Source organism: Diabrotica virgifera, chromosome 4 (genome assembly GCF_917563875.1).
Source record: "Diabrotica virgifera virgifera chromosome 4, PGI_DIABVI_V3a".
NCBI lineage: Eukaryota > Metazoa > Arthropoda > Insecta > Coleoptera > Chrysomelidae > Diabrotica > Diabrotica virgifera.
In genome coordinates, this window is record NC_065446.1 from 48367284 (window position 1) to 48382839 (window position 15556).

The window sequence follows — 15556 nt, forward strand, 5'->3', positions numbered from 1 at the left end:
TTAAATACTAAAATTAAAATAAAAACTAAATACTAAACTAAAATAATAATTAAATAATGTTAAACAAATAATGATCAAATTAAACTGAATTAAATTTTCTTGAATATCATATTTTAATTATATGTAATGAAATAAATACTATTTCTAATCTTCGATCCCTAACATACTCAATCAAAGAGTGCTTAAATCTTATAGATTTTATATCCACCAGATCATAACATCGATTAAAGTAATTTCTGAGTGTCTGAATTCTAGGGAACTGATAATTTAGCCTTGACCTTAGTTCCATGAAAGAATTGTTCGTAGTTTAATCTATAAACACAAATCCGGAGAAATTGATTTTTATATTTTTCAAAGGTGTAAATATAATTAAAATAGTATGCTGACCAGACTATAAAAGCATAAGACAGATCTCGAGAGTTTCTTGTGGCAAAACATGGATTGCAATGTGCTTTATTTGACAACTTTTTGATGTGAGCGATAAATGACAACTGTCAAATAACAACCCCAAATCTCTTTATTTCAATCACTTTTGGGAGAAGGCTTGTATACGCTGTGAGCTCGTACGTAGAAGGGATATTTACAAATTCGCGAGCGCCAGTAGTGACAAGTCTGTAAACGATTACTGGAAATTTGACATAAATGTCAAAGTGATTAATTTAAAATTAAAATTAAAAACATTAATTATAAAAAATATTAGTTTGTCAAAGCTGTGTTATATATTTTTACCTTAAATATACTTACGTTTTAAATACTGAATTTAAATTTTTTTAATGTTCCGTAATATCTAATTATAAATTAATATATTAATCTTACCGCCATCTACACGATAATTGTGAAAGTATCCGAAGTAAGAAATTCATATTTTATGAATAGAACGTCAAAATGATTAGCAAACTCTTAAAAAAATCGATTATAATTTAATTACTTTTTTGCGTTGTAAATATTAAGCGATAACAATTAAATAATAAATTTAAAAATTACCAGTGAAAGTTGATTAGTAATCCGCTAGGAGCGACACCAGCGAAGCTCACAGCGTATAGGGCTTTTCATCGATTGTCATTTGTTTCGAGCTCCTGTCATATGTTGTATAATCTGTGTATAATATTAATTTACACGGATTATACGAAATATGACAGAAGCTCGAAACAAATGACTGAATAAAAAGCCCTCGTAAGGCGGTGCGGGGTGCAAATGCACCTCGTTTTTCTCACCTATCTTTTTTAATAAATTTTTTTTTGATTTTTTTTAAATTTTTTTATTCGTATTAAATTCAATTCTAAACGCATTTCACCCATTACACCGTTTAAAACTCTTAGCGCTTAAGTGCTTTTTTGGAAAAATGACTGTAGGGTACAAATGATAAAAATTTCATATCTTAAATTGGACGTTTCTGATGGTCCACCTGGAGCTAAGAGAGCTAAGGGACAAGGTCTTTGTTATATATCAGAGAAAAAAGACCGAAAGTCCCGACTTAACGGTATTGTGTGTAAAAACTTTGTGTTGCGCACTCTGTGAAAAATTTCATGTGCTTGTCTTGCAACGATATTTTTTTTTAAGAAGATATGAGTACTGTTCTTACGATGTCAGTTGGACCAGAAGCATTTTTGGGGTCCGGTCAATAATTCTACGAAGAGCATAGAAATAAAGATAAACCATATAAACATTTGCTTGCTTCAAAATTGATCACTCCTTGTATTAGTCCACATGGACGCGGGTGTGGCTTACTACTTTCTAACGTATCTTATTGGGCAATACTGAAGAGTAATTGGTCAAATTGTTCGGAAGTGCTTAGGCTCAAATCATATCGTTATCTGGTCAAAATACCTTCTCATGTTTCAAAGGCGGCAAGCAATATAAACACTAAATAAACAGTGTCGTCGTCATAACTTACAATTATTTTATTTTTATAATACATTTTTTGTCTCATTTCTTTAGTACTTAAAAAATGAATAAGCACATTAAATTGCATTTGTAAGTATTATATACTTTTAATGATCAATTTTAAATTTTATTGTATTGTATTATACTGAAACTGTATTGTTTATACAGGATGTCCCATATATTATGCGAGATTTAATGACGTCAATTTGCTCAGTCCGCTGATTGGATAATGTAATTAATGGAATTTTTCATGTTTCATATTTTTATTTTTTCCATATTTTCCTTTGTATGTGTCCATGTCTAAGAGCCATATATGAGGAGAGGGAGTGTACATTGATTGAAGACTCTTGATTTTAGGTATTGGGGGTATTTTTTTTTCTTTAGAATAAAAGACAGTTTTCCGAGTGATGCCCAGGCCAATTTTATTATTTTTTTTTATTTCTTCGGTCTGATTTTTTTTATTTAATTTAGTGATTTGTCCTAGAATATCTCTTTTACCTGCTTTATTCTTGTTTGTGCCACTGTAATTATTGGTTCTCCTTGTTGATTAGTCATGGCTTTTGTTTTACTGTAAGCGATGTTCAGTCCCATCTTTGTCGATTCACTCACTATCTAGTGCTTCCATCATTCTTGGTAATTCTTCACTATTTTCTGTTTTAATACAATATATATACTTACAAGTCAAAAGTGACATTTGGAAAAATTGTGTAGCTCAAGTTCAAGTAAAATAAAAATATTATCTTGCTTTGTCACCAATATTAATGTCTTCTTCTTCTTTTCCTTCTTCTTCTTCTTGTGTAGACATGACTGTCTGTTTTTCAATGTGGCTCCAGTAAGTTGTCATTCCATCGTTTTCGTGGTCTTCCCACGTAGTTTTGGATCCCGCGTATGAAAAAAAAGTTGATTAATAGCAAGCTGAAAATTTTTTAATAGCTTAAGGGTGTGTAGTTGGAGAAACTTTGATATATGGGAACACTGGAATAGGGGAAGTTTTAATTGTGGAACAGGTTAAAAATTTGGAACGGCCAGACCACGAAAACGGCACATGTATTTTGTCCGACAGAACAGACTTAAACTCTCCCAACAGAGATTAAACTCTCATGCAAAAATCAGCCTACTATTTATTTCCAAATGGGCGTTTTAATGAGTGGAACATGTAGAATATGTCAAATGACAGGAATTATGACAGCTGATAAATAGCAGTCTGATTTTTGCATGAGAGTTTAATCTCTGTTCGGAGAGTTTAAGTCTGACCGTTCCAAATTTTTAACCACAATTAAAACTGCCCCTGTTACAGTGTTCTCATATATCACAGTTTATCCGACTAGACACCGTTTAAGCTATTAACAAATTTTCAGCTTACTATTAATCAACTTTTTTTTTCATACGCGGGATACAGACCTAACTGATCGTCTTCCTATTGGGGATCCGTCTCTCGCCGTCCTTACTACTTTGTTTTTTGTCATTTGGCTCATGTAGTTGTTCCATTATACTCTTCTGCTTTTTACCCAGTTATTGATGTTGTCCACCTTGCATATCTGTCGTATATCTGCACTTCTACCTCTTCCCATATCCCATCGATTTTTCAAAGTATTTTCATCTCTGCTGTTTCTAGCATTCTTTCTGTCCTTTCTGTATCAAGTCGTGTTTCTGCCGCGTATTTATGTCATTACTGGTCTGATAACTGTTGTGTAAATTGCGCCTTTCACTTCTTTTCCAATATTGGTGTGGTAGTTATAAACACGACAAGTGTCGAATCAAGTTCTGAACACACGGATAGTGATATATTTCAACTTGTCAAAAATATGTCCTATGTATAGTATTTTTACTACAAAAGCGATATTACGTAGGTCAAAATTTTTGACGTAAGAGAACTGTCAAAACATTAGAATGTGAATTTTCATTATTGCCATGTTTATTATAAACATGGATATAATGAAGAGTCACATTCTAATGTTTTGACAGTTCTCTTACGTCAAAAATTTTGACCTACATAATATCGCTTTTGTAGTAAAAATACTATACAGTAGTAAAAGTGATCTCTTCATTAGTCATGAATTAGACAATTCGACTGGAAGAGGAATTGTTCGTTTTCATGTATTTTATGTGTATATTCAAAGTGTAGTCTTATTTCTTTAGTTCTCAAATTAATAAGCACGTTAAATTTCATTTGTATTATGTATTTTTAATTATCTTTGGTGTCAATGTCATAAAGAAATGTGAACAGTTAACAACATTATTACTGTTTAACAAATATTGAACCATAATTTAAAAATAAAAGTTTACTCATTAATTTCTATTGCGCCGCCTATGTTTTACAAACGGTGCCGACAATCGGTGTCGAATTTTGTTTTTATACTTGTCCAACTGACATCGTAAGAACAGTACAGTAATACCCCGAACTTACGCGATAGGTGGGACCGAGCGATAATCGCGTAAGTCGAATTCGCGCAAGTCGGGGTATAATTTCGTATATTGTATGTATGTTTGGATGACATTATTACTCTTTCCAGTCTTCTTAGATAAGATATAAAACAAAAAATCCCTTTATAAAAGTTACAAACACCCACTCCATTAGACAAAACTGTAGATAAGAAATACCTAATACAAAATAAAATCGCTGATTCCATGTGAAAAGTTCAAACATGTATAATACATTGGATGAGCAATAGTGTGTGGGTGGAAATTCTATCTCGTCGATAACTAAACGATTGTGTGGTGCTTAAATAATGAATCAACAAGATTTTAAAATCGCCTATCAAATAACAAATCGACAAGATTTGAAAATCGCGTAACTCTGGGTTCGCGTAAGTCGGGGTAGTGTAAGTCGAGGTATTACTGTACTTTTTTTGTAAAATTATTTTTCATCTGATAATAAACAAGTCCTAATTATGTTTTAAATCAATTTTTCCGACGTTTACATATAAAAAAAATGGATATAAAGATGGGGTGCAAATGCACCCCGCACCGTTGTTTACGTAAGAATCTAAGCACCGCCTTACGAGGGTTAATGTCACACATAACATTATTTTTAGATTTGTTAAAGAATTTAACAAAACTCTTATCTTTTTTCAACTGGAGACCTTTGAAAAGAGACCAATTATATAGGGAAGTCAGATCTTCTTGGATCTTTAGACAGTTGGAGAACCAGGTTTGAAACTTTGAAGTATGGCTTAAGCTTACGGTCATCAGCAAATAGCAAAAATTGGCAAAACTTTATTACCATATTTGGAACCTTGTGGGGCCCCTGAACTCACCAATATAGGAGTCGAGAGTGAACTATTTATAAAAACAAACTACTCTTTCATCGAGATACTTTACCATGAAAGACACCACTCAGGACAGCCAATACATCTTAATTTAAAGGTGAGCAGAGAATGGATTACTATGTCAAAGGCCTTCGAGAAATCGGTATGAATGGAATGCGCTTGGTACCCAACCTCGAAAGTTCTGACAATGTAGTCATGACAAAACAAGTGCAAAACAAGATTTATAGACATAGGTTTACTCTGCCCAAATCTATATTGCTCACTCATCAAGAGATTTCTACAATGCAAGTAAATTATTTGATTATAATTAGTATATATTCTAATAATATTAAATAATAATATTTGCGGGTCAAGCGACCCCGCAGAAACCTTATGGGAAATGGCTCTCTGTCAAATGCTCTGAAACTTTGGGTTCTGGTAGTCTTTGATGTGTAGAACAAAAGACTCCATGGGCGCATAGCTCCAAAAAATCATGGATTTAAGATATAATCCTCTGAAGTTATAGGTACAGTGAGGACGTTTGAGATTGGGCGACTGGAGATAAATTACAAATCAGGTCGATTTTTATTTATAAATTATAATTTTTTGGCATATTATCATACTAGTGACGTCATCCATCTGGGCGTGATGACGCAATCGATGATTTTTTAAATAAGAATAGGGGTCGTGTGATAGCTCATTTGAAGGGTTATTAAATTCTCTATTCAATAATATAAACATTAACAATATTATTTATACAGGGTGCTCAAAAAAATTTTTGAATTAAATTAATTGAGACAAAAAGAAGAATGTATATAATATATTTAATTCAAAATACATTTTACTGCTGTCAGAAAACAGAAAAAATGTTAATTTGAAAAATAGACATTGCTTTTCGCGTAAATTAACTGTTCAAACTGCTAAGAGGCAGGTGGGTGGCAGCTTTAATATTGAAATAAGCGAAAAACAATATTTTTATTTATCAAATAAATATCCTGGTTTCGGACAACAAATGTCCTGGTTTCGGACAGCAGTAAAATGTATTTCGAATTAAATAAATTATATACATTCTTCTTTTTGTCTCAATTTATTTAATTCAAAAAAATTTTTGGCCACCCTTTATAAATAATATTGTTAATGTTTATTTTATTGAATAGAGAATTTAATATCCTTTCAAATGAGCTATCACACGACCCCTATTCTTATTTAAAAAATCATCGATTGCGTCATCACGCCCAGATGGATGACGTCACTAGTATGATATATATGCCAAAAAATTATAATTTATAAATAAAAATCGACCTGATTTGTAATTTATCTCCAGAGTCGCCCATTCTCGAGTAAATGAATTTATTCCAACTCAAACGTTCTCACTGTACCTATAACTTCAGAGGCTTATATCTTAAAACCATGAATTTTTGCAGCTACGCGCCCATTGAGTCTTTTGTTCTACACATCAAGGACTACCAGAACCCAAAGTTTCAGAGCATTTGACAGAGAGCCATTTCCCATAAGGTTTCTGCGGGGTCCTTTGTTCTGCTATTTTTACGGAGCTCTAAAAATGTTTGCTTTTGAAGAAGTTATCAAAGTAACATTTGCATAAGTGTATTTAAATTTTTTTAAGAGTTATACTATTTTTTTATCTCTCTCCTGGTATTTTGGACTCTACAGAGTGTAAAGTGAAATGCGTAGTAGTAATTTCATTTCATATACAAAAGTGTGAGAGCATATTAATATTGCTAAAAAACAGACGAGTCAATGGGGTATGGTATGACAAAACAATTGAATGTTACGGTTACTTAACTGCTGCATTGATTACTTCTGCCTGACCAATAAATGGCTGTTGAATGTATTTTTAAAACTAGTGTTGCCGTAAATATTGAAACAAGTGTAAATGAGGCTTGTATAGCTGACAAACTGAATGCAGCTGAAAGTTATGTTGACATGTACAGTGTACAGTCTAGTTTGTCTACAGAAAAAAGGAACCATATGCTCATATTATTTATTGCTTTTCATAAGTGTGGAGTAGAAAAAGCTCGTATTTTTGAATTGCTGTAACTGTTAAATATTACGCGTGTTTTTGTGTATCATACTAATAATAGGTCTGGATCCCGCGTATGAAAAAAGAATTGATTAATAGCAAGCTGAAAATTTGTTAATAGCTTAAGGGTGTCTAGTCGGACAAACTTTGATATATGGGAACACTGGAACAGGGGAAGTTTTAATTGTGGAACAGGTTAAAAATTTGGAACGGTCAGACCACGAAAACGGCACATGTATTTTGTCCGACAGAACAGACTTAAACTCTCCGAACAGAGATTAAACTTTCATGCAAAAATCAGATTGCTATTTATCGCCAAATGGGCGTTTTAATGAGTGGAACATGTAGAATATGTCAAATGACCGGAATTATGACAGGTGATAAATAGCAGTCTGATTTTTGCATGAGCGTTTAATCTCTGTTCGGAGAGTTTAAGTCTATTCTGTCGGACAAAATAAATCTGCCGTTTTCGTGATCTGACCGTTCCAAATTTTTAACCTGTTCTATTATTAAAACTGCCCCTGTTCCAGTGTTCCCATATATCAAAGTTTATCCGACTAGACACCCTTAAGCTATTAACAAATTTTCAGCTTGCTATTAATCAACTTTTTTTTTTTCATACGCGGGATCCAGACCTATAAGTTGTTTTTGAATACAGGAGGACTAAGTGACCGTAAGAGATCCGGGCGAAAAAATAATGACTCGAGAAATGGGTTTTTTTTCCTGGAAGCCGTCTGTTGTGAACCGGTTGTACTGCAGCCACTTGGCTTATTGTAAATCAAAACGGCAAACGGCGTATGTTCTCAAAAAACTTTTGATAGTGTGTAAAAAATGTTTTATTATCAGCTAAGTACTTTCAACACATAACGTGCCATCATCAGAGCTTCCTAAAAGGACATTTAAGATAAGATTTTTTTATACCTATAAAAAATGAGTGAAAAACTTACGTCCTCTTATAAAACCTTCATAGAAGAGCAATTGCTAAACGACACAATAAAATACATGGATACTGGGCAAAAGCCACAGATATCGGGTATAACAACCCCTTAAAATGAATAAATCACATCTAAATTCTTTTATATATTAAAATTTTTTTTTTAATTTTTTAATTTTCCTCCCAAAACTCCTTTAATTTTCATCCAATTAACTTTAACTGCTCACAGATATGTTGATAACCTGTAGTCAGGCTCTGGAGAGGTGCAACAGGAGAAAATTTAATTTTATTGCATGATAATGGACCCCACATACCCTTAGAGTGACTACAGACATCATTGAAGCAGAAGGTATCCCTTGTTTGGAGTGGTCTGCTTGCTCTGCTCATCCGAGCTTAATCCTATAGAGTATTTGTGGGATATGCTTAAAAGAAAAATTAGAGCTCGCTGGGATAATCCACAAAACACTGCACGGCTAGTACAAGCTGCTAATAAAGGATGGAGCAACCTACCACAACAAAATGTTGATAATTTGATTAGGAGCGTGCCCACGCAAACTGAAGCTTGCATAAGGACTAGAGGTGATAACACTGACTACCACAAAATACAAAAAAAAATAAAAACAATTTAAACATTATTCGTTTTACATTGCAATTTTGTATGCTATTGACTTTAAAACAACTACTTTTAATTTGTTTGTTAAATACTTTATTGTTTTATTTAATTGTTATGTATTTGTTATTAAATTGCTTTAAAACAAATATTGTTTGACTTCGTGTGTTCGTTTTTCTAAATTCGCACGAAATAATAAGAAATATCAGATGATTCCATATAAGTTTGGGTGTGTAGGTTGGTCTGTGTGTTCTAGTGTATTACCATTCCACGCAATTTGGAGTTTTCGCTTGGCTTCCTTTGCGCGAAGGTGGAAAGCGCAGACTTGGGTTTTAGAGGGATTGGGTCTCGGGGAATTCTGCAGATAGAATTCTATAATACTTAGCAGTGCACTATCTTTTTAAGGGAGTTAAGTTTTATTTAATATTCACGTGTAAGGATGTAAGTCTTAAAATATTTACATACAACTAAGTTTATTAAAAACAGGATAAACTTACTGTAAATACAAATTTAAAAATTTGTTTGTGGACTGTATATGTTTCTCTTTATCTTGAGGTGAGATGGGGAGGCTGACAGGTGTGTGGTCAGCGATTTCTTTAAACCTGCTATTTCAGATTAACAGTTGGCACAGGGATGCATTTGCACAAATAATTAAGTTGTGAAAATCCTCACTCTAAATGGACCTACTGTGGGGACGAGGGGCTGTACTCTGTACCCCCTAATTACACTGTACTTAGTATCTACATTTGCCAACATATTTAGGATGTCCTCACACCAGCAAGTTTTGATTGTATCTTATTTTCCAGTTCCTTCACTTCAATCCGCCTGCAGGGATGCTATTCTACATAACATTTCAAAAAAGGCTGTTCTTTCCTTGCCTCTTCCAAAATTTTTGAAACAATATCTGCTGTACCAAACCTGAACGAAAATCCTATACTGATGTATGGTTTAAGGTAATTGTAAGTATATTGTTATATATTTAAATTTTCAAATGTAGTTCTGCTTTTGTTTTGGATAACCTTAACTATGATGACGACACCATGATGTCATGATGACGTCATTTATTTTTGAAGTTATACTTCTTTAGGCACGAGAGTGAATTTTTACATTCCCTGGCGCATGCGCACACCGACAGTATGGTATTAGTCGCAACATATTTTAAGTTATGTAGCGCAAATAAGGTGTGCGTGAAAATAATATATTATTAGTGTTTTTAGTAAATATATTTATTATAATTTTTAGGTCTTTGGATTTGTCTTCCTCCTTATAAGTATTATTGAAAATGTTTATTTTCAATTAATGTACCTGTCACCGTGATTGTAACTATGTCCGAGAAATCCTGACCAAGTCATATCCTTTTTTTTTTAATTTTTGGTATTCTTTTTGTTCTTTCTAAAATTAGTTTAATATTTAAATACAATACAAAAAAACTGTTTAAAGTAGATAGGTATATTGATTTCGTTGAAATCATAATATGAAGTTAGATTATATTATAATAGAAGTATAACTTCTTACGTGCGTACAAAGTACACACATATTCTTTTTTTAATGGAAGCTTTCTTTATTTTTTGTGGGATTATACTCTAGCCACGTCATATAAAATGCATACATGCAATTTCATGAAAATGTAAACATAAAACGTATAAAATTACAATAGATAAGTATGTACATAATATGTTATAATAGATTAGTAAGTAAGTGTACATAATCAATTGTGGTTTAATTCCATATAAAACAGTATTTACTCACAATCGGTTAGTAATTTATGGATTTCTAACCTTTGAAGTAATCAGGAAGCGACTTATTACTTACTTTACTTTCCCAGCTAGCCGGGAAAGTACTTTCCCGGCTAGCATCTTTCACTTTTCTACCTGCAAATGTCAATGTCATTTTTGATTAAAAGATGGTTTAGAAAGAATAGAATCCACTCAACATTTATTTAATTAAGAAACAACAACAACAATAACAAAAAGAAAACTATTTGGAATTATAAATATTAATAGTTACATTGGAATTATGATTACTATTAACGGTTAAAGTAAGACCGTGTTGCTCAAAATTATGAGCTTCAGAAATAGATGATGACGCCGACGTTTCTGGATTTTCTACATGAGACAATATATTAGCAATTTTTATTTGTCCATGTAATGAATTCTCCACATATCCCTCTGCTACGGTATTTTGCGTATTTACTAATATCTACATTATGCTTAAAGTTTAATACTGCTCGCAACATAGAATATCTTGACCATAATGTGGAGGCTTTACTTTGTTTGCTTATTTCACAAAAATAAGCAAGAAGTACCGTCTCAGAGGTATGCTGCACACCTTTAGCCACGCACCATTTACTGTATAGTTCATAGGTGTTTTCATACCTCTCCCTGCTTTTTTCAGGAATTATTCCTTCAGTAGCTCTCTCTGCAGCTACCCGCAGTTCTGGTGGCGTACATTCAAATTCACTATCAGACATTTTTGTAAAATAAACACAATTTGATTATATGTACAATTAATGGCGTCGTGTATCGCCTAAATGTCAGATTCAACAAACTTGTTTTGTTACCTAGCAACGATCTCACAGGTTACTTAAAATAATTCATCTTAGCACATAATGAAAATGGATACAGATATTTGAAACGAAATTATTATTGGTAGATTGTGAGTATTAGAAATCCATAAACTACTAACCGATTGTGAGTAAAATAGTATACAAACCTCGCGGGAACTCATTCTAGCCTCGCGTCTGTAGTTTACCTCGGTGCTTCGCACCTCGGTAAACTACCTTGCCGCTCGGCTGAAATAGAGTACTTTCCCGCTAGGTATGTAATATACTATTACCTTAAGGTATCTATAACAATTTCCAATCAACCCTCTCAACAAAAACTGTGATAGCTCTTTTTTTTCATTTTTGAGTTGTTACTACAACCACTGCACCACAAATTTCTTCCAAATATATTATAATAACTCGTATCTTAATATTGGCAACACAATGTGCATTAAGAGGAAACAGTAGCGATCAACAGGTAGCGAAAACGCGTTCCGAGATTGCGGCTGTAATTTTGAATATTTTTTCGAGATATTTGGCACACGTATTCGTAATATAATAAAGAATGGCGGTACAGAGCCCAATTTGAAAAATATATTAATATGTAGAAATGACTCTGTAATTAATTACAATATTAAAAAAAAGAGCCTGTACCGCCATTAAAAAGAACAAAAAAATACACTTTCTTCAAATAAACTTTTTTATCCGATGGAAAAAAAGTCTGATAAAAAAGTTTATTTGAACAAAGTGTATTTTTTTGTTCTTCTTAATGGCGGTACAGACTCGTTTTTTTAATATTGTATTTAATTACAGAGTAATTTCCACATATTAATATATTTTTCAAATTGGGCTCTGTACCGCCATTCTTTATTATATTACGGATACGTGTGCCAAATATCTCGAAAAAATATTCAAAATTACAGCCGCAATCTTAGAACGCGTTTTTGCTACCTGTTGATCGCTACTGTATCACCTTAATGTAAATGTAGTATTGTCCTTTTCATGATCATTTTTCAGTGCGTAACAAATGATAGGAAAAAGGGTAAGTCCGTGATAATACACATTTATGACATTTATTCTAACATGACATTTTAGTTAAATCTGACAGTTGTCACCTTTTATTTTCAATTTGGAATAAAAACAAATCAAATGTGTTTCTTGCATTTATAAAATGGTATTTTCTTTGATTTGTATAGTCTTATAAATTATACAGATTATATTTGTAATATCTAATTAAAAAAAAATATTTTTTTATTATGGCGCCATCTATCGACAACTAGAATAACTAAAATAAATGTTATAAAAATGTCACCGACGAAATGTAATCACCGACGTGCCTTTTTTTTCTGTCACATACAATTTAATGCGTTAGAAAGAAATCGAAAAACTGTGACGCACTGAAAGATGATCATGAGCAATACTGTATCTCAATTCAATCTCTGTACTGTACCGTGAAGAAAGTATTTCGGATAGGCCAGGCATGTTGGTAAAAATGGAATTCTATCATTTATTTTAATTTTAAAGTTGTTGGTGGCAAAACCATTAATATTTTCCGATACTGTTACAGTCCCTGGTTGGTTTGAGGAATAGAAAAATGGTAGTTTGAAATCTGGTAAGTGATTTTTTTATCCCTTTCTTGTTTTCTGCCCATTGAGTCCGTAGACAAACATGTTTTTTTGTAATACAGTAGACTCCCGCAAGTTCGGCCACCTCGGGACCGGACCCTAGGCCGAACTTAAAAGTGGCCGAACTAACCGATGCTTATCTCAAAAATGCCCATTTATTGTTTGTATGGATCTAACAAAAACAAAACACTTGTACATTAAGTAGGAGACAACACAGAGGAATACTCTGACATATTTAACACATATGAAAAGATAGACCGTTACAAAAATACTACAAAACAATACTTACAGAATTCTAGGCCTAATAAAATTTAAAAATGTTATTGCACATTGGTGGTTTGACTTCTTAAACACTTAAAAAAGCCAGTAATTTTTTTCTGAATTTTCTTTTCCAATGATTTTTGATGTGCAAAGCCACGCCACTTTTTAATAATCATTACATCGATGGCAGTTGATTCTTTTTGCTGTTCGACGTAGGTAGCTGCCAGTTGCAAAGCTGCTTTGCCTTCAGCGTGGCTCATTTTATTTTCTTCATCTTCCTCTTCATTCTCAGAAGCATATGTGTCGTTATCCTTCTCATTTTCTTGGCGAATGACACACTCGGAGATTTCGTCGTCGTTCAAAACCTTGTCTTGTAGCTCCGTTTCAAAGTTGATCCACCCAAAACATCTTCTTCAACAATGGGACCACAGTTCCGTAGTTGCTGAAGGTCGTACAATAGAGCTGCATTGCCATCAGGTTCGTTAACAAGAATGTTTTTTGGCTCATCTGCTGATGTGTTTGCTTGGACAATCTTGTCTTCTATATTTGGCCAAAGTTGTTTCCAAGACTTTACAAACGTCGACGGTGGTATTTCGTCGTATGCCTTGGCCGACATCTACACAACATCCTTCATATTAACTGACTTCAGCATTTTTAAGAGGTCTAAGTTGTCATCAACCTCCAGTTTGGAAAGAACTTCAAAAAGCAGTTTTCGGCGATACTTTCTCTTGAAGCACTCAATGACCCCTTGGTCCATTGGCCGTTGAAGACTGGTTAGATTGGGTGGCAGGAACAGCAGTTTAATTTCTTTTTGAAGACACTGAAGACCTTCCTGGTGAGTAGGCGTGTTGTCAAGCAGTAGAAGTGCTTTGATGGGCAGAGCTCGCGTCTGGCTGGCGCTCGCCAAGTGTGTGACTAATGCTCAGAGAGCCGGCCGGACTAAGCGGAGACCGAACTAACCGAGGCCGGACTTACGGGAGTCTACTGTATTTAGACCACCACTTTTTAAATTCAAAAATATTCTAAAGACGTGATATTCTTCTTTTAGTGGCTATTCGTTTCGAATATTGGCGATCATTCTGGCTATAAATATTTTATTAACTGATGCTTTAAATAGATTAGTTGTTGTTGTGGAGAACCATTTCCTCAGGTTATTTAACCTTGATATTCTTCTTCTCCCAATTCCTCGCTTTCCGAATACTTTACCTTGAAGGATTACCTTCAGTAATCTGTATTTAGTGCCGTTTCTCATTATGTGTCCGAGATATTCTAACTTTCTCCTTTTAATGGTATACATCACCTCTCTTTCTTTGCCCAATCTTCGTAATACGGTCTCGTTGGTTATCTTGTCCGTCCATGATATCCTTAGGATTCGCCTGTATAGCCACATCTCGAAGGCTTCAAGTTTTTTCTCCATTGCTTCAATGAGTGTCCAGGATTCAAGACTTGATATAATCCATAATAAATTAAGCAACTTCATTACAACACTTTCGGGCTTGACTTGGTAGTCGTAAAACATCCCCTGACTTTTTGCATATGTTGTAGGTTAGTTGACGTATATAAAAAGGCTCCTGCACAGAAATAAGTGAAAGTTAAAGATTTTGCTGTTGAAGATTGAAGTTGAAGATGAGTCGATCACTCATGTGGTTTTAAAATGGAATAGGTATTTGATATAAGCTGCTGTTTATTACAGCAAGTCGGAATTGATGTTGTTTCTGCTTGGAATGGTGCGTTAACATACGTGCATTAACACATATACCGGGTGGTGAATCGTAATACGGTCCATAGGAAACTCAATGTAAAATTCTAAACTGTTGAATTCCTGCTTCCCTAATTATTTTACATCAAAGTAATGAGAAGCTATTTGTAGAGGATTGAAATATGTGTTAAAAACAAAAGTTAAAATTGTTCTACGATTTAAACACATTCAAGAATTTTGAAAAATATAATAATTTGCCACAGTAGGTATGTGCGTAAAAATTAGGCCACACGTTACTATTTAACTGACAGTGCGCACACTATTGACTGAATAAAACGTCGTTATTATTAATAATTTCTCTCCAGCCGAGGATATTTTATCAACTTTATTGTTTTTTAAACAATAAATGGTAAAATAAAAATATTGACAGTTTAAGTATTATTTAAATATTATTAATAAAAATTAGCGTCTCTTTGCAAAGACAATGACGTTGACTTTGCAAAGTAACAAGACACTTACTCAACACACACACACTGCACATGACACTATTAGGTACCTAACTGTTCAAAATTACCGTACCTACCATGCCAATGGCCATTAGTTGTCGAGGCATTAGCTAAATAAAAAAAAATATACAGGGTGTAACGAAAATACAGGTCATAAATTTAATCGCATATTCTGGGACCAAAAATAGTTTGATTGAACCTAACTT

At 33.4% G+C, this 15556-nt stretch overlaps 1 protein-coding gene across 2 annotated transcripts in view; it reads left to right on the forward strand.

Moving 5' to 3' along the window:
- Positions 1 to 15556, forward strand: part of LOC126883509 (neuralized-like protein 2) — a 44626-nt gene that overhangs the window by 19924 nt on the left and 9146 nt on the right. The window contains exon 3 of one of the 2 annotated variants that reach the window (XM_050649119.1): positions 9524 to 9676. In XM_050649119.1, the coding sequence (XP_050505076.1) occupies positions 9524 to 9639 (116 nt within the window). In that variant the 3' untranslated portion in view covers positions 9640 to 9676. The remainder of the gene's footprint in view (positions 1 to 9523; positions 9677 to 15556) is intronic. The other variant, XM_050649120.1, reaches the window with a different exon arrangement.